The 19,649-nt window shown below is 41.7% G+C and overlaps 1 protein-coding gene across 2 annotated transcripts in view; it reads left to right on the top strand.

Moving 5' to 3' along the window:
• The first annotated feature begins 2,970 nt into the window (after positions 1-2,970).
• Positions 2,971-19,649, top strand: part of LOC116093474 (Golgi pH regulator) — a 43,746-nt gene continuing 27,067 nt past the window's right edge. For both annotated transcript variants that reach the window (XR_004119723.1, XM_031374918.1), the window contains exons 1-7: positions 2,971-3,142; positions 8,821-8,880; positions 10,325-10,428; positions 14,783-14,889; positions 15,434-15,535; positions 18,016-18,136; positions 19,129-19,209. Coding sequence is in view for 1 of the 2 variants with exons in the window: in XM_031374918.1 (XP_031230778.1) it covers positions 3,101-3,142; positions 8,821-8,880; positions 10,325-10,428; positions 14,783-14,889; positions 15,434-15,535; positions 18,016-18,136; positions 19,129-19,209 (617 nt within the window). In the remaining variant the exon portion in view is untranslated. The remainder of the gene's footprint in view (positions 3,143-8,820; positions 8,881-10,324; positions 10,429-14,782; positions 14,890-15,433; positions 15,536-18,015; positions 18,137-19,128; positions 19,210-19,649) is intronic.

Genomic DNA, 19,649 nt, shown 5'->3' with positions numbered 1-19,649 from the left:
TCCCAGTTACTCCCAGTGTTGGGACAGATGTTGGTTCATGCTCACCTCGATCCTGGGTGTGTCAGAGCTCCTGGGAGTGGAACTTCCTCTGCTCTGGACCCCAGCCCAGACCTTTTCGTGTAATTGTATGATAGCAAACAATACAAGAAGCATCAGCTATGTACATTCAGGTACTAAGCAGATGACTCAGCAGTAAACTACTTGTCATGAGTGCTTGCAAAACAGGCAGCACATAACAGTAGTCCCAATGTAAAAGAAATGGAGATAGAATGATCTCTAGGACTTTCTGTGCAGCAAGTCTAGCCAAATCAGCAGACTCCAGGTTCACTGAACGATGCTGTCAAAGCATAAGACAAAGAACATTGGAGGAAGGTGCAGGAAGATACTCAGTGCTCACCTGTGGTCTCTGCATGCACACATACATATGAACACTTCCCCCCCTCCCCACAGATGTAATTAATTAAATAATGGCATGACCATATGTTGGAATGTTATTATGATAATGAAAATGAAAATAAAATGTGTGTGAGTGGGGCTGTATAACAGGATAGCCAATACTAAGTATCTCAGACTTCAAAATACACCGGCATTGCACTCCTGTCTGACTGTCTTGCCAAAGTCGTGATGTTAAATCCCAAGCCACGATAAGGTAGGTACTTATCTAAAATGAGTGAATGTCGAGCTGACATCCATCTTCCTAGAAAGGTGGTTAGTCTTAGAACAGGGAGCACTTTCTGTTCCACCCAGGCACCAGACGTTCAGAACAATCCCTATTGTTGCTTTCACTTGTCAATCTCAACTTACATATTCAGTTTTTTTTTTTTTTTTTTTTTTTTGGTTTTTTTTTCAAGACAGGGTTTCTCTGTGTAGCCCTGGCTGTCCTGGAACTCACTCTGTAGACCAGGCTGGCCTCGAACTCAGAAATCCGCCTGCCTCTGCCTCCCAAGTGCTGGGATTAAAGGCGTGCGCCACCACTGCCCGGCTGTATTCAGTTTTAAATTTCATCTCTGTGTGTGCTTCCTTATGTTCACAAGTCATAGAGATCAAACTAGTTAGGCATGATAATTATACAAGTCCAACTCCCCAGTATCCTCCACTATCTCACAGCTTTGAAGGACAGTTAAATGGCACACTGTAGGCAGCTATCAGCTTCCCTCATAGATGGGGCCAGGAACACAAAGTTCTGTGGTTTCAAAGACTCTCATGGTAAGGCAGCCTCCGAAGCTCCCTGGCACTCTGGGACAGGGGTTGGGTATCTGATTGGTAGTTTGGGCTGTGTGCTGTCTAGTTTTATGTCAACTTGACATGAGCTAAAGTTATCTAGGAAGAAGGAAACTCAATTGAGAAAATGCCTCCATAAGATTGGGCTATAAGCAAACCTGTAGAGCATTTTCTTAATTAGTGATTGGTGACAGAGGGCCCAGCCTATTGTGGGTGTTGCCATGTCTGAGTTAGTGGTCTTGGAATGAATATAGATAGATAGATAGATAGATAGATAGATAGATAGATAGATAGATAGATAGATAAAAGCAGGCTGAGTAAGCCACAAGTAAATCAGTAAGCAGCACCCCTCCATGGCCTCTGCATCAGCTCCTGCCTCAGGGTCCTGCCCTGTTTGAGTTCCTGTCCTGAATTCCCTCAAAAATGAACTACGATGTGAAATTGTAAACTGAAATAAACCCTTTCCTCCCCAACTTGTTTTCAGTCATAGTGTTTCAACACAGCAATTGTAGCGCTAACTAGGAAAGGCTGTTTGTTAAGACAGACTTCAGATCAAAGGAAAGGGGGGTCTTTCTTTATGTGGGGCAACCTGGGGGATGGTTCTTGTTTATTTATATAGTAATCTGAGCACTCAGATTCTAGATAATAGCATCCCCTGCAACACACACACACACACACACACACACACACACACACACACACACACACTTGCACCCTTCCAGGCCTTGACTGCAGCTCCTCCCATCCAGGGTTATTGCCCAAGCTGGAGCCAGCTTCCGGGACTAGAAGACCATAAACTAACTAGTCTTTACAGTAAGATTAGCTAGGGTTCTAGTGGGAAAAGAGTAAGTCCCATTGTAGTATATTAAGCCTTCATAAACTGAGTAGCTAATGGAAAAATTATAATTCACTTTGTTTTTTTGTTTATTTATTTTATGTATGTGAGTACATTGTCACTCTCTCAGACACATGAGAAGAGGGCCTCAGATCCCATTACAGACGGTTGGGAGCCACCATGCGGTTGCTGGGAATTGAACTCTGGGCACCTCTGGAAGAGCAGTCTACTTAACCGCTTAACTGCTGAGTCATCTCTCCAACCCTATACTTCACTTTGAATTTGAGCCACAGCCACACACACTGTGTTGGGAAGGGGGAAACTACTTTCTAATACAGCCCACCTTCAGAGACCTTTAATTCAATTATTATTTTGAATTAAAATATGTCTTCATGTAACTTCCAGTCCTTTGGCCTAATACTCCACACCCTAAAGCGCCAAACTATAATGGTGGTCTTATTAGAGTCCAATGAGCGCACACTCTTACAAGCGGTGTGCGTTTGATGTTAGCATATCATAAATTTACTTCACTATGTTTGAGAAGACTCTTACCTTCCTCTCCACCATCCTTTCACTTATAGATGTCACACCGCTTTTTAAACCAAGTAAAATCTGTAGCATTTTGCAACTCACTGCTTGACTTAAAGCCTAACTCATTACGTTAACTTATTTTTACTTTTTGTAGTACTGGGGATGTCACTCAGGGCCTCGCGCAACTCTCAGCCCAGTTTTATTTTAATCTATGATCATTTTATTTAATAGCACTACTACTTAAAGCAAATGTTACCTCTCCTCATCCGTTTCTGCCTGCTAAGAAGAAACACATCTGCTTTGAGCTTTAAAGTCTGCCCGCCCTCACCTGCCTTGCAAACGGGTAATGCGGCCGCTGATTGGCTAGCCGGGGCGCATCTTGATGACGTAGCACGCGCCAAGCCAGCCCGGATGACTGGAGCGAAGGCCGCCTAACACAGAAGGTGGACAAGTCTTAATAAGCGGCTTCTTCGAGGTGTAGGCAACTGGGCATGGGCCTCCCCAGGCTTCGCCATGAGCTTCCTGATCGACTCCAGCATCATGATCACCTCCCAGGTGAGCCGCCGCCCGTCCTCGCGGACTTGGGAGGACTTGGATTTGCTCAGCCTGCTCCCTAGCCTGAGTAGAGAAGGCTGACGTGTGGCCCTGTCACTCACCTAGCGTGCGTCCCCAGAACCACTGGCCCCACCGCTGAGCCGGTGCCATGCGGGGTCAGTTCCCACAACGCCCCGAGGCTTCCGGGCAGCACCCTGGACCTCGGAGCCTGGAGAAGCTTGGCTCCCGGCAGGAGGCCCACGGTAGTGTGCCGACCAAGGCTGAGTACTGGGACGGGTATGGACTTTGCAGGATCCGGGTGGTGACGTGTTTGCCTCCGCGAGGTCCAAGTCTGAGCTTTCCTTTGTGCAGTGACATCTCGTCCTTCGTCCTCTGCTTGCTGTCCACTCTTTGCGGGTCGCGGTCCACCCTCGTTTCTTCTCACTTGGCCACTTCCATTTACCATTAAACAAAACCGAGAGGGAGTATAAACCACTGGCAAGTCCTGCTAGCTTCGTCTAGTGAGCCTCTTGCTTTTCCTATCATTTTTGTTTCTCCAGGGTTTCTCCCCACCCCACCCCAAGTGTTTATGGTAGCGCTGATATCATGTACGTATTTATGTGCATAGCCGTGTACCCACTTTCAAATGCAAGCATTCACTAATAATGGTTGAGTAGGAGCAGCTGCAGAAGTTTCCTCTGATTATTGCTCTCAGCCCACATCTTTCCATTAAAAGATTTTTCTCTTCATCGCATCCAAATGGCAAGGGAAAGAAACAGTTTCCTTTAGGGACATAAGTAAGGTACATCCTTGACTTTAGGGTTTGTACAGCTGCATCCTAATGCTTCTCTCAGCGGAGCATTGCTCTTGCCTCTTGAGAACGTCGGTAACAATATTTAAAATATGAAACAAGAAAAGTCAATCCATTTCACCACCCTAGTACAATAACCATTTTTCCCTTTTCAAAAGTAATACCTTTCAAATGGTTCGACTGCTTTTGTTGCCATCATAGTTTTCAAATGTGTAAATACTCAAAACTCTGGACACCCTGCCTTCTGCTTAAAACCTCTCTACACCTCCCTGTTGTCCTTGATAACGACACAGAGTGGCTTTCAGCTTTAGTACCAATTCAAGAAAAATAAATATTTAAGTTTTAAGTATTTTGTTTTCCCACAGAAAAATATAAATATTCATTCCCAACCCCTTAAGAGTACAAAAATAAGAGTCTAAGTAGAAAATTGCCATACCTTTTGCCTGTGAGATTAACATGAACATAAGCCAAAAGTTAACCCAAGAATATAGCTTTCTAAACTTTTATGCCTTAAATTTATAACCTTTAACTTTTACAAATATATGTACATGAACAATTAAATTTAACCAATCAAAGTGCCGAAATCTAAAACCCAAACAATCCTTTGTATCAAATGTTCCCTGTCCTTACATGTTTTGTGGCTACTTTATCATCATTGAGGTATTTATTAAATGAAAATGTCACCACAGGGAGGTGTCCCCTATCAATAACCAAAGTGGCCTTTCATTCTGGCCACCTTTTACCTCAGGTCTGTTTTATTTCCCTTCTCCATGAAACCCAAGTTAGTTTCTTTCTTACTCTTCTTTTGTATTCCCTAGCATCTGACCCAGTTGGTGGCAAAGAGTCGAGGCCTAGTAAGTCTTTGTTTATTAGAAGCACCTCCCTAGGGAAATATGGTTAACTGGAAAGCGATGCATACACCATTTTCCTGTATGAACTGAAAGGTTTACGTGGAATGAAATCAGAGGCTGCATATCAAAACCTCTCACCTTGGGCCAGTGAGATGCCTAAGCAGATAAAGGCTCTTGCTGCCCGAGCCTGACAATCTGAGTTAGATCTCGGTGCTCATAATGGAAGGAGAGAACCAACTCCCAAAAGTTGTCCTCTGCCTTCTACGTGCAAGCGCATGTGTGTACACATAAATAATACATGAAATTAAACTTTATAAAACTTATTACCGCTGACATTTTTGCTCACCATGCCACAGAAAAAAGCACAAAGTCCTTAATATGCTTTACACAGCCGCTTACATTAGGACCCTGACTTTTAGCTCTTTAGTCTTGTGTCTCGCTCACCATGTCCTCACTTCATTTTTTATACTGTATAGACTTCCTAAACTTCTTTTGGTTTTTGGTTTTTTGTTTTGGGGGGGGGGGTTGTTTTGTTTTGTTTTGTTGTTTTTTTGTTTGCTTTTTTTTTTGGAGACAGGGTTTCTTTATGTAGCCCTGGCTGTCCTGGAGCTCACTCTGTAGACCAGGCTGGCCTCGAACTCAGAAATCCGCCTGCCTCTGCCTCCCAAGTGCAGGGATTAAAGGCATGTACCACCACCGTCCGGCTTCTTTTGGTTTCTTAACCTGGCTGTGCCATCAGGTCTCCAGATTTCCACAGTTCTTTTTCTGGGCTCCTCCCCCTCATACCGTCCCCTCTTCCTCCTGGCCAACTGCTGTTCAGCCTTCAGATTTCAACTTGGACATCCAAATACATCTTCTGGACCAGGTTAGACCCATGTTTCTCTTCATGTCACCATAATGCCCTTCCCTCATGTCCCTATGGGCTGCCATACTGTCTTGGAGTTACTCGTTATCTCTTTCATAGGTTATCTGCCCTTTGAGAGCAGCAGTCACCAGCCTATCTCTAGCACCTGGCACACAGTGATCGCTAATAAGTATTGACTAATGAATAGAAGCATGAATAAATTCCAAGAGAGGTGTCTTTCCCAGTCAACTCTTGAAAACTGTTCTGCTAACCATTGCCTTTTTTTTTTAAATTCTACCCGTCCAACCTCGAAGTCATTCCACAAAAGCAACTGTCCCTCCACCAGTGTTGAGCATCAGTTCAGCTGTTAAGTCCTATCAGTTCCAGAGTCCACTCATATAAGTCCTTGCCGTACTCTGAGCCCAAGGTCAAGGGTCTGCTTTGCACAGCTGTAAAACTGTTCGTTTTTAAAAGTAAGCCAGGCAGGTTCCAGTGCATTTGAAAAGATTTTGAAGTTGCCTTTTCCCTTTATAGCATTGCAAGAGTTCATATTTATCCTGAGTATAATAAACACTCCAGTTTCTTTCTTTTCTTTTTTTAAGATAGGGTCTCACTATGTTGGCCAAAGCTGACCTCAAACTTCTGGGCTCAGGGGATCTTCCTGCTTTACTTCCTGAGCAGGCCCACTGCTGGCTTGGATAACCACACTAACTGCAATTGCTTGTTCATCTGCACAGGATTTAAAAGCCCTTTCAGGCTTTGTCAGTGGACCATGTGAGAACTCATTAAAGCTATGTATCTGTCCCTGTGCCCCCATTCTATATCTTTATCATCATCCAAACTATGTTTTTATTTCTTGTCTGAGGTCCTATCCTTTTTATCTTGGGTGGAGTTTTTTGTTTTGGTTTGGTTTTTGGTTTTCATTAAGTTATGCATCTGATCATACATACATCTCTCATTCCTCAACTGTAGGTTGCCCAACTTGTAGCCCTGGCTGTAGTAGGTGCCCAACTTGACACCTTTCCTCATAGCTGCTTGTCATGAGCACTTGATAACACATTAAAGCTGTTCTTTTTCTCTCTCTCTCTTCTCCCATTCCCTATCTCATTATAAAAACATAATTTGTTTGCTTCTCTTGCCTAAGGTCCCATTTCTGTTGCATCTTGTCATCCTTGACATCTGCTGACTTTACCTTTTGAAATAGTTCCCAAGCCTGTGGTCTCCTCTTCTGAACCCGTGTTAACTCAGGGTTTTGTCATCCTCATGTGAGTTCCTCCAAAGACCTCCTATATTCCCCACAAGCCACCATAGTTGTTATATGAAACGAATCTCACTGTGTCATTTCCCGCCTCAGTGACCCTCATTTTTCCAGAATAGTTAAAGCTCCTCAGGTGGTGTGCTGGGCTCTGGGTAACCGGTTACTGCTGCTTCTCCCTATTCTTTTATAATGGAGGAGAGCTGCACTTATCTGTGGGTATAATAAGTTTTTAGAATGCAGTAAGGAATGAATTTTATTGGTCTACTAAAGTGGTGGTAGCAGTGTTTCCTCTAAGATCCATGAGTCACTAGCCCCAGCTGATTGGCTGGGTTTACCATACCAGGCTTGATTTCCCTCCTCTTGAGTGGGCCTCAAGTCCAATCAGACAGCTGTTGGTTACCACCAAGTTCTGAGTGCCACTATTGTACTTTAGGGATATGTTGCTAGGCTGGTCATTGTCTCCGTTCATAGGCATCACAGCCGGATAGGACTATTGGTTGCTTTTCTTCCTTGACAGTTTACATAGTACTTATGGTACTATAAAAGTTACCTCAGGGATGAAGCTTTCAGATCAGATCCAGCTCAAATCTTCTTCCAAGTCCTGTCTCTAAAGTGCATGGTTCTTCAGTAATGTAGATTTACCTCCAGTCTCTGAAGGCGGTTACCAAGGGCACAACAATAACTGAATTGTTCTGGGACTCTTCTGGGCTTTCCTGACCAACAGCTCAAAAAGAGGTTTCTCATGCCTAATGCTAGGTTTTTGTTAGATGGTCTATGGTTCTTGTGGGGAGCATTGTTAGCCCAAGTGGCATAACTACATTTTACATAAATGGAAGGGTGGATGGATGGGTGGATGCATGGGTGAATGGGTGGATGCATGGGTGGATTGGTTGGTGCATGGATGGATGGATGGATGCACAGGTGGATGCATGAGTGGGCAGATGGATACACTTATGTGTTGTATGTAATATTAGGTAATTGTCAGATAGTGTTTCCTTAGGGCTTTGTCAAACATCCTTAGTCCTGTTTATCCCTCCTCCTTTCCTCTCCTGTGTTGATCTCTTCCCAACTTAAGCCAATTTTTGCCAATCTTCCCCTTCACTTTAAATGGAGAAAAATGTGAAGCAGTCCCACTAAAATCAGGAGTGAGATAGGACTGCCCATCATCCTCACTCTTTCAATATAGTTCAAGAAGCATTAGCTGGAGCAATAAGGCAAGAGAAGGAATACAATTAGGAAAAGAAGAAGTCAAACTGTTTCTAACTGCAGATGAAATATTATACTTAAGTGATCCCAGAAAGTCCACCAGAGAACTCTAGAAATGATTAATATTTCAGCACAGTGGCAGGATATAGAACCAGCTTGTACAAATCAATAACTTTTTTATATATGAACAACAAACGTACTGAGAAAGAGGTCACAGACACCTTTGATTCACAATAACGTTAAGGGAAATAAGGGACCCAGGAATAAATCTAACCCCAGACGTGAAAGACCTCTGCAATAAAGGCTCTAAGTCTCTGAAGAAAGACATTGAGAAGGACACCAGAAAATGGAAAGGCGATCGATCGATCAGTACAATTAGCACTGTGAAAACGACAGGTCTACCAAAAGACCCCATCTCATTCTTCACAGAAATACTAAAGCACTATTTTAAAATTTATTTGGAACCACAAACGACTATAAACTGATTTCATAACATTAAGGGAAAATATGTGTATTTCCATTTTATGTCTGCCTTAAAACTCATTCTATACAATGAATAATTTAAAAATTCTAAGAGTGTGTAAGTGTCTTTTTCCAATGATAAAAGTGGATCTCATTTTTAATCTCTAAAAATAGCTGTCTAGTTAGCAGACATTTTATCATAAAAGAGTTTCTATAAGGCATTTGTCAAAAGAAGATGTATCTTGACATTTTGTTTTTCTTCTCCAGATACTGTTTTTTGGATTCGGATGGCTTTTCTTCATGCGCCAGTTGTTTAAGGACTATGAGGTGAGAAGAAACCATTTAGAATGGAACAAGAAAAATGGTTCCATTTAAAAAAAAAAAAAAAGTGTATTTACTTCCTCAATTAGAAAACCTGCACCAGTCAAGGACATGCAGTCGTGAAACTACACATGGTGTTCAGGCTTCACTAATAGACTGACTTCTCTATCTCTTACTGACTACTAGCATGGATTTTTGAGACAGGATCTTGCTGTGTAACTCAGGCTGCCTGGAACTTGCTCAGGCTGACCACTAGCTCATAGCAGTCCTCCTGCCACAACCTCCCAAGTGGTGGTGTTATAGGTACATACCACCAGGCCATACTAGTTTAGGTGACTTAAAAGCAAAAGAAGAAATCACATGGCTAAGAGCAAGGAAGGCCATTCCTTAGTCGTGTTGGGATCATTCAACCAATTGTGGGGGGAGTTTAATTTCTAATGCTTCAGAAATTTCCATTTCAATATACAGTTGCCAGCCTTCAAGTTTAAGTTAATACCCAAATCCCAAAACTAGTCTGGTTCTTATTTAAAGTCTTAGATTCAAAAAAGACCCATATTCTATACTGAACATTTTCTAATACAGTTTTCACTACTTGGTTACCAGACACTTTGGGGCGTTTCTAAGAAGTTCTATGTTAAACCTCCCCAGGCGTTTGGGGAGCTGTCTGGAAGAGCCCACAGTTGTAGAGATTCTGTTCTGCTCAATACTGTAAGTCATCTCAGGAAAGTTGCAGAGCTGATGCGAGTTCTGTAGTGTTGAAGAACTCCCTTTCACATTAAGCATGCATACAGACCTGTTTTCTTTTAATCATTGACATCGGGAGTTTAAGTGCTACGCATGGCCCTGTCCTTTCATCCTCTTGTGCTTTAAATTCCCCAACCACAAGAAGATTCTGGAAAGAGGCAGCCATGATTCAAAAGTGCTGCCTACTTCCATCATTTAACCCAAGTTCCTCTTCAAAGACTAGAGAAGTCATCCCAGGTTTTCTGACTTGTCATCAGAAGATTATCTTTCTTTCTTTCTTTCTTTTTTAAAGATTTATTTATTAAAGACGCACCAGAAGAGGGCGTCAGATCTCATTACAGGTGATTGTGAGCCACCATGTGGTTGCTGGGATTTGAACTGATGACCTTCAGGAGAGCAGTAAGTTCTCTTACCCACTGAGCCATCTCACCAACCCAAATTATTCCTAGTGTCAAGAAGCACAACTGGTTTGGGATTTTTTTTGTCTTTTTTTTTTTTTTTTTTTCCCGAGACAGGGTTTCTTTGTATAGCCCTGGCTGTCCTGGAGCTCACTCTGTAGACCAGGCTGGCCTCGAACTCAGAAATCCACCTGCCTCTGCCTCCCAAGTGCTGGGATTAAAGACGTGCGCCACCACCGCCCCAGAAGATTATCAGTTAAGGATTTCTAACAAAGACATGACCGGCTTCTGCATGTGGCTTTTGACAGGTGCGTCAGTATGTGGTGCAGGTGATCTTCTCTGTGACCTTTGCGTTTTCGTGCACCATGTTTGAGCTTATCATCTTTGAAATCTTGGGAGTTCTGAACAGCAGGTAAGTGCAAGTCCTGCATCCTCCCCAGAAGTATGTTGCTTTTCATTTACACTAGAGGGGTCGCTGTAATCATGTCACTTTAAAAAGATGTTTTCCAAAACATCCCTCGTGGTAGAAGATATCTACCATGTGGATGTTGGTCAGTTTCAGGAGCTGCAGTGATCACAAAAAATATGGGCTCTGGCCACATGGTAATGGGTTTGGTCATGATCATGAGTCTCCAAAGGGAAACTGCCCTGAGCATTAGCTCTGCAGAACCCACTGATCGAGGCTGCAGGAACCTTGGCCCTGAGCTTCACTCCTAACTTTCTGATTCTCAGACTGTCTGACTTAATTCAAGTCCTGCCTCCAACTTGGCCTACTGCTTGAAAAAATCTAAATTCCTCAATGGTTTAAGGACCTCCTCTACTGGTTAAGGACCGTAGAAAAGACCGAGCTCCAGCTCCTCCGTTTAACTACTGTGGTTAATTTTACACATGGTCAAGTGGGTTGAACTAGGGATATTTTTAAAAATATCTTTTTAAAGTAAGTCGTGGGGCTTGATGGTAGAGCCATGACCCCCTGCTTTCACACTTGTTTTTTTATCAATCCAGACCTCGTTTGGATGAGCTATGGAGAGTGGACAAGTATTTTTTTTTATGCTATTTGCTAAATTGAATTGTCACAACATGATTAGAATTTAGCAAACTTTTCTATAAAGGACCAGATTGTAAATATTTTAGGCTTTGTAAGCCATAAGGTGTCTACCATCACACTCAAATCTGCCATTGTAAACAGCAGCAGCCATAGATAGTGTGTAAGCAATGGACACAGCCCTGCCACAGTGAAACATCATTTGTAAAACTGGCTAGGTGCAGGGTCCTAGTTTGCCGACCCCAGATCTGAGTGGCAGCAGTGGAAAGCATACACATGCTGCTTGTGGGGCACTGTGCCTCTGGTTGATTCCATGCAGTTAGAGACTAGCTTGCTTCGTACACTTCTCACATTCCTTAGTTTACTTTAGAGTGTAGGAGCGAGTGCTGATAAAGTCTGTTTCTGCTTTCACTTCATTTTTCAGACAGGATTTGTTTAGGCTGAAACATGTCTGCACGTACACCTGTTCTTCATGCTGGCCCAACTGTGGACAGAACTGTGGACCTTGATCATGTGGTCTATCTTGCATTTGCTAGATTCAAAATAGTTTTCAAAAGAGAAACTTGGTTCTGAATATGAGTATTCCTTTGACTCTAAGTAAAGTATATGGCATTCTATTCAAATGCAGAGTATCATTTGGATCCTTTTTCTTCCCAAGAGGACATCACTTTATCTTCAGCTCAAAAGTCCAGCTAGAACATGTGATTAACTTCTCTTATGAGTGTGCTCTGCCTACATGCTTGTGCCCGTGTATATGCCTGGTACCCAGGTTGGCTAGAAGAAGGCATCAGATCCTATGGCACTAGAGTCACAGACATTTGTGGGCTGCCATGTGGGTGCTGGAAACAGAACCAGGTCCTCTGTAAGAGCAATAAGTGCTCGGAGCCACTGAGCGTCTGTCTGGGCTGTGGCTGACCTTTAATTGTCAGTACAAGTATACTTGGATCAGACCTACTGCCTCCTAGCATGTTCCCGACGCCGGCTGAAGCTCTGTGCAGCTCCTTTGCCTTCTAGATGTTCTAACTGGATTGATTCAGAGAGCAAAAGCTGCCAACGCAGACAAGCACATCTCTACTAAGTGACTGTGGCTCCCGGAAGGCCCATTGTTACTTGTGGATTCTTTGTTCATGATGCCTGGCACCTATAAGGGGAAACAGTAAGGACGGCCCTCTGTCACCCATACAGGTTTCTTTGGGAAGGATATTATCATTCAGGACGTTGTTAAGTGAATCTTATGACTCTGAGGAAATTCATTATCTGAGTAATAAATTGGTATAATTATGACCAACTTGACCTTTTTTTTTTTAGCATACACTATAATGTATCTGTGTGTTCAAATCATCTGTTTAAAATAGATGATTAGATGATTTAGAGGTAAATTTGTTTCTCACCCATAGCAAGTGTCCAGAACTCCTCTTTTATAACAACCATCAGGACTAGCCCAGCCGTCATCAGGACTAGCTGTCTCTTACCAGAATCATTCTTTTTCCTTAGTTGGATTTACTTATCCTGTACTTTCTACATCCTAGTAGGCCACCCAACCATTTATCTGTTTTTGTGTAACAAGGCCTGAGTTTGAATTCAGTAACTTGCAAGGACACTATTGGAAATGAATAGTTCTCCCAAGAGCAGGAGAAGATTATTTCAAACCACCTATCTAATAAGGAATTTCTTTCTGAGACATATAAAGAACTCTTACAATTCAGTGGTAAAAACAACAGTTAAAAAGTATACAAAGGTCATAAAATACAGTTCCCTGTAGAGTAGTTACCTAACATGCTTGAGGCTCTAGGTTCAATCCTGAGTTCCACAAAAGGGAAAGAGGAAAACAAAGCAGAAAAAGTAGAAAGAGGTCTGACTGAGCATTTGTCCAAAGATGATAGACAGGTAGCCAATAAGGACATGAAAGATGGCTATTGTCATTAACCATCAAAGAAACACCAGTCAAAACTGCAGTGCCATGGTACTTCCACCAAGATGGCTATAACCAAAAACCAGACAGCAGTAAGTGGTGTTAGAGCCAAAGAACGCTGGAATCTCACATACTGCTGGGGCTCTGTGCAGTGCCCAGAGAGAAATACTCAGCCATTCCATCCCTTCTCTGTGGGAAGAGAAATAAACCATGGCCGTGTTACACGACTCAGATGTTCATAGCATCACTGCTTATACACTATGGATAAAACAACCAAATATGTATTGGCTGCTGAATCGATGACTAATGGGGTAATGTAACTCAGCCATAAAAGGGATAAGCTATCAATAGATGCTGTAACATGGATGAGCCTTGCAAGCCCTATGCTAGGTGAAAACAGCTAATCACAGCCTCAGGCCACTTATGATAGGGTTTCATTCCTATGAACTGTCCAAAGAAGCAGGTCCACAGAAACAGAAATTCTTCAGTTATTGACGTGGGTGGTTTCCTCAGACTAGGGAGATGGGGAGCAATGGAAAGTGACTAGTAGTGGTTACAAGGTGTCTATGGGGTCTTGAAAATGCCTAAAATAATTAAAGACCATTGGATTGTACACTTCAAGTGGGTGCAAAAGTACTACATTTTTAAATTTATTTCCTTTTCTATTATTTACTTTTTGAAATAGGGTCTCACTATATAGCCCTGGCTGGCTTGGGACTTATTATGTAGACTAGGCTGACCTCAAACTCAGAGAGCTCTACCTACCTTTGCTTCCTAGATACTGGGATTAAAGCTATGTGCCACTTTCCCTGTATAAAATTTAACAGAAAAAAAATGTATTTTATAAATATTAGTAAAAGTCGTGCATGTCAGATGTTAAGATCGAGCTACAAAAAGATTTCTGAGTCTTTATTGCTCAGAATTACTAGTAACATTTGTTTTCCTTTGATTCTTTTTAATTTTTATTTTTATTACATGTATTTATTTATTGGGGAGAGGCACATAGAGGTCCCTGCATGAGTGGAGGTAAGAGGACAACTTTCAGAAGTCAGTTCTCTCCTTCCATCATGTGGGTCCCAGGAGTCAGACTTATGTCATCAGGCTTGACAGCAAGTGACCTTACACTGAATCATCTCATAAGCCCTGTTTTGTTCGGTTTTGAGACAAGATGTCATGTAGCCCAGGATGGCCTCATGCTTAGTATGTGACAAAGGCTGTCCTTGTGATATACTCGTGACTCTACCTCCCAAGTCCTAGAAATATAGGTATGCAGGATTAAGCTTTCCTTTAATTCTGTTGTTGTTGTTGTTGTTGTTGTTGTTACATTTAGAGTATGTGTATGTTATTCATATTGCTTGTGAGCATGACTAAAATAGTAACATTCTTATTTTTTTTTAATGGAAATCTCAGGTCAAGGTGATTACTATTCAGAAACTCATATATAGTTTTGCTGGGTTTGCTTTTCTTTTGTGAGACAAGGTTTCCATGATGTCACCTAAGATAGCCATGAGTTCAAAGTCCTATGTCCTTTTCCTAAATACTGGGATTATAAGCATGAGCTACCATAGGTGTGTGTGTGTGTGTGTGTGTGTGTGTGTGTGTGTGCATATTATTTTAAGACAGCTTTGTAGCCCTAGCTGTCCTAGAACTCACTATTTAGACCATGCTGGCCCCAAACTCAAAAAGATTCCCTTGCCTCTGCCTCTGGAATGCTCAGAAAGGTGCCCATCTGAGTAGCAACCTAGTTGGCTGATTACTAAAAGAATGAGAGTTGCTGGCTTCCCTGCAAATTTTTGATGTTAATTTCAGCTCCCGTTACTTTCACTGGAAAATGAACCTGTGTGTCATTCTGCTCATCCTGGTTTTCATGGTGCCTTTCTACATTGGTTATTTTATCGTGAGTAACATCCAACTGTGTGAGTATTGTGCCTTCTTATGTCAGCACGCAGATTGGGATGCATGTTGTTGGGAGTGGGTTATAGACAGCTTCATTTCTGTATTTCTTTTATACTAGTATCTGCAGGCCCCACAGCATCTTAAAGCAGTCATCAAATGAATTCTGTCTGAAAGAGTAGATTGTAACTCCTGCCAGATTTATTTCTGCTTCTACTATAACATCTCTTTGAACTTGGTCCACACTGTAATTTTAGCAACACTTTTCTAATGATGGGAAAGGATCTGAGAGGAGTTGGGGAAGAAAAAGAATATGATCAAAATCTATTGTATGAAGTTTTCAAAGAGTAAATGGAAACAATATTGTTAAAGACTGAATAAGAGAAGAAATTCTTAACTAAAATATGAAATGTTCTACTTACACATAAAAGGGTTTTCTAATGGTGATAAGAATGCTTTTGCCAAGAATTACATAGTCCCAGCATTTGCATATTAATCGCCCTCATGTTTGTAATAAGCAAGCTCTGTAGAGCTGTCCTCCCTAACAGTCTTGTTTTCCTGTCTCAGTGCACAAACAGCGCCTGCTCTTCTCCTGTCTCTTATGGCTGACCTTTATGTACTTCTTCTGGAAGCTGGGAGATCCGTTCCCCATACTCAGCCCAAAGCATGGTGAGTAAAGTGGAAGTAGGAAGGGGGATTCTTTAGTTTTCTAATTAAAGAAATCATAATAACTTTTTAAACTTTTGATTGTGGGAAATAGAGCAAGTTATTTCTCTCAGAAGTATTTGACTTTGAAACAAAATATTTCCTTCTTTCTAAGGGTATCAAATGCTAGTTTGGTCACATAAGATTTACAGGCATATTGAATGCTGGTCAGCTCTGTTACTGTAACAAGAGTTAGTCAGTTAAAAGATAGAAAGATTTATTTTAGCTCCCAGTTTTAGAGGTTTCAGTCAGTGGTCAGCTGGCCTGTTGCTTTGGGTCTGTAGCAAGGCAGTGCATTATAGTGAGAGTGAATGGCCAAGGAATACAGAAATGGAAAGGGTGGACCTGGCTGCCGCTGTTCTCTCCCAGAGCGTGCCTCCCTGACAGGCCCTATCTTTTTTTCCCCTTTGATACTCATAGGTGGGTGGGCAGATGCCAAGGTACTCATGTAGAGGTCAGAGAACATCTTTTAAGAGTCAGTTCTCTGCCTCCACCATGTGGATCCCAGGAATCAAGCTTAGGCTGTTAGGCCTGGCAGCAAGTGCTGCCACTGAGCAGAGCGCCTCTGCCCAGCTGCTCATGACAGCCACTGTTCACATCTCACGTGGGCATGTCAGTTGAGACTTACAAACATCTGAGTTGTAGTTTCAAGAAAATCTAGGAATGAAAGAGCTTTGTGCTTCCCAGATCCTTCAGTACAGGGGAAAAGGCTAAAAAAGATTGGAATGAGCTGAGCTGAGTGACCCAGCGTCTGCAGCCTGCTTCACCTCACAACACCCTTCCACATGTTAGCTTGGATTTGGGGAGGAAAATTCTTCCTTCATTTGGGTCAGAGGAAGCATGTAGTTTTTAAAAGCACATAGCCATTCAGTGAGATGGCTCAGTAGACAAAGGCACCTGCTGCCCCGCCTGCTGAGCTGAGTTCACCTCTGGGTCCCCATGGTGGAAGGAGAGCACTGACTCCCACATGTCCTCTAAGCACATGTGTGCTGTGATACGAACGCATGCAGACAAATAAGTAAATTAATAAAGTATTGTCTTAGTCAGGGTTTCTGTTCATGCACAAACATCATGACCAAGAAGCAAGTTGGGGAGGAAAGGGTTTATTTGGCTTACTTCCACATTGCTGTTCATCACCAAAGGAAGTCAGGACTGGAACTCAAGCAGGTCAGGAAGCAGGAGCTGACGCAGAGGCCATGGAGGGATGTTCCTTACTGGCTTGCTCAGCTTACTTTCTTATAGAACCCAGGACTACCAGCCCGGGGATGGCACCACCCATCGTGAACCCTCCCACCTTGATCACTAATTCAGAAAATGCCTGGCAGCTGGATCTCATGGAGGCATTTCCTCAAGGGAGGCTCTTTTCTCTGTGATAACTCCAGCTTGTGTCAAGTTGACACACAAAACCAGCCAGTACAAGTATTAAAAACAATTTTAATGGAAGTATATGTAACATAACTAATTTACTTAAAAATGAAATAGGGTATCTGCTTCAGCATTTTATATAATAAACAAAGGCAGCCGGTCAATAATTAAAAATAAGTTTGTTGACTGGTGAGGCAGTGATTAAAAGCACTTGTTGCTCTTGCAGAGGATCTAGGCTAGGTTCCCAGCACTCATGTGATGGCTAATATACATATATATTTAATATATATTATATATATACACATATACATAAATATATGTATATATTTAATATATATACATACACATAAAATATACATATTTATTTAATATATATTATATATACACATACACATAAAATATACATATTTATTTAATATATATTACATATACACACATATACAAAATATATGTATATATTTAATATATATATATACACATACATATTTGATGTCACTGTGCAAAGGACAAGGCTATCCATCCTTTACCTTAAGGCTGTTCCAACTTCTTTTGCTCCAGCTACCTAAGAATCCTTTAAGTCTCCTAGCTGGTGTTTTTCTCTCTATCCAGTTAGGCAGGGCAGTGACAGAGCAAAGAGAGGATTCCGTCCAAGTCCAGCTTGGTGGCTTTAGTGAGATTACTCATAGGAGCATGAATGACCCAGACAGTTACATCACTGAAAACCCACCGTGTGGGTGACACCTCTTGCAGGTTCTAGCACTGAGCCCCAACCCTGCAACTTTGAAGCAGCTCTGTACTAAAGAGCATGCATGGAGATGGATACTCTCCCTCCTTCCCTCCCTCCCTCCCTCCCTCCCTCCCTTCTTCCCTCCTTCCCTCCCTCGGGATTCAAGCTCTCCTCTGACCTCCACAGGTACCAGGCACATACGTAGGCAATATGCTCATACACATAACAAATAAATAAATCTAAAACAAAAATTGTAATGGGCTTGTGTAAGATTCTGGTTGATGCTTCCATGGCACAGATGGAAGCCGCGCTGTGTGTGTTACTCGGCATTAATGTGCATTGATGTTTTTAGGGATCTTGTCTATAGAGCAGCTCATCAGCCGCGTAGGCGTGATTGGGGTGACGCTCATGGCTCTGCTTTCCGGATTCGGTGCTGTCAACTGCCCGTACACATACATGTCCTACTTCCTCAGGTAGCACATACTTTATCTCCTTTCTTTTTCACTGTTACTGAAGTGTGTGTCTCGTGACTTTACTATTCACATGTTAGATCTAGGACAGCTTGCTTATCCTTTCTTCCCATGTGTCTGTGGTGTTTATTAGAAGCCTTTCTAACAAGTCATTTTTCTGTTTTCATTTCTTCTGAAATAGCATCACAGCCAGTACCCCGAGTTGGTTTTAATTTAGATTCTCTTACCTTAACCCCCTGAACACTGGGATTATAGTCATGTGCCATCATATCTGACTCATTTATTTTTTTAGTGGTGAATTTTATGTCCCTTTGCATACACTCTTTAAATGCATCTTTCCAGTGGACAACAGTATGAACTTCTCACAACTACAGGAAATAGGTTCCTCCTTGACATCAAATAGTAGGAGACGGTGCCAATTTAAGCATCTTTTAATATTTTTATGTCTATGAGTGTTTGTCTATATGTATGTATATGCATTATGTGTATGGCTGATACCCACAAAAACATTAGATGCTCTAGAACTAGAGTTAGAGACATTTGTGAGCCACCTATGGGTACCAGGAAGTCAGGTTCTCTTCAGCAGTGGCCAGTATTCTTAACCCCAAGCCTTCTCTCTGGCCCACTGGCACTCTACCTTCCTAAAGCTGCGAACTTTAATACAGCTCCTCATCTTGTGGTCACCAGCAACCATGAAATTCTTTTCATTGCTAACTGTAACTCTGCTACTGTTTTGAATTGTAGTGTGAACTACATTTGGAGATAGACATTTGCCAAAGGGTCACGACCCACAGATTGAAAACTGCTACTCTAGCCAATAAGCATATATTTCAAATATGTCTAGGTCAAAGCTAAGAAAGACTGAGCACAAGGTACCCTCTACTGTGCTAGAACAACAGAAAAAAATAGCTATATGGAGTTTATGTTTCTCCAGATGACTTGTATGATGCCCAAGGGTGGGACCCCAAACATCACTCATTTCTTGCTCATTGCAGGAATGTGACTGACACAGATATCATCGCCCTGGAACGGCGACTGCTGCAGACCATGGACATGATCATAAGCAAAAAGAAAAGGTGAGCTGGCACCCTGTGTTTCTGTAAAGAGCTGGCTTTCTTACTCATTAGGGTAATGTACCACGAAGATAAGTTCTACTTTCTGAATTTCAGCATCTCTCTTTAAATTGTTAGAATAATGTCTACTATTTGGAGGATATATATATGTGTATATATATGTACACACACATAAAATATACATATATATAATATATATTATATATATACACATATACAAAATATATGTATATATTTAATATATTATATATACACATACACATAAAATATACATATTTATTTAATATATATTATATACACATACACATAAAATATACATATATATTTAATATATATTACATATACACACATATACAAAATATATGTATATATTTAATATATATATACACATACATATTTGATGTCACTGTGCAAAGGACAAGGCTATCCATCCTTTACCTTAA

This window comes from Mastomys coucha, unplaced genomic scaffold, assembly GCF_008632895.1.
Source record: "Mastomys coucha isolate ucsf_1 unplaced genomic scaffold, UCSF_Mcou_1 pScaffold16, whole genome shotgun sequence".
NCBI classification, from domain to species: domain Eukaryota; kingdom Metazoa; phylum Chordata; class Mammalia; order Rodentia; family Muridae; genus Mastomys; species Mastomys coucha.
This window is presented reverse-complemented; position numbering and strand designations above follow the sequence as displayed.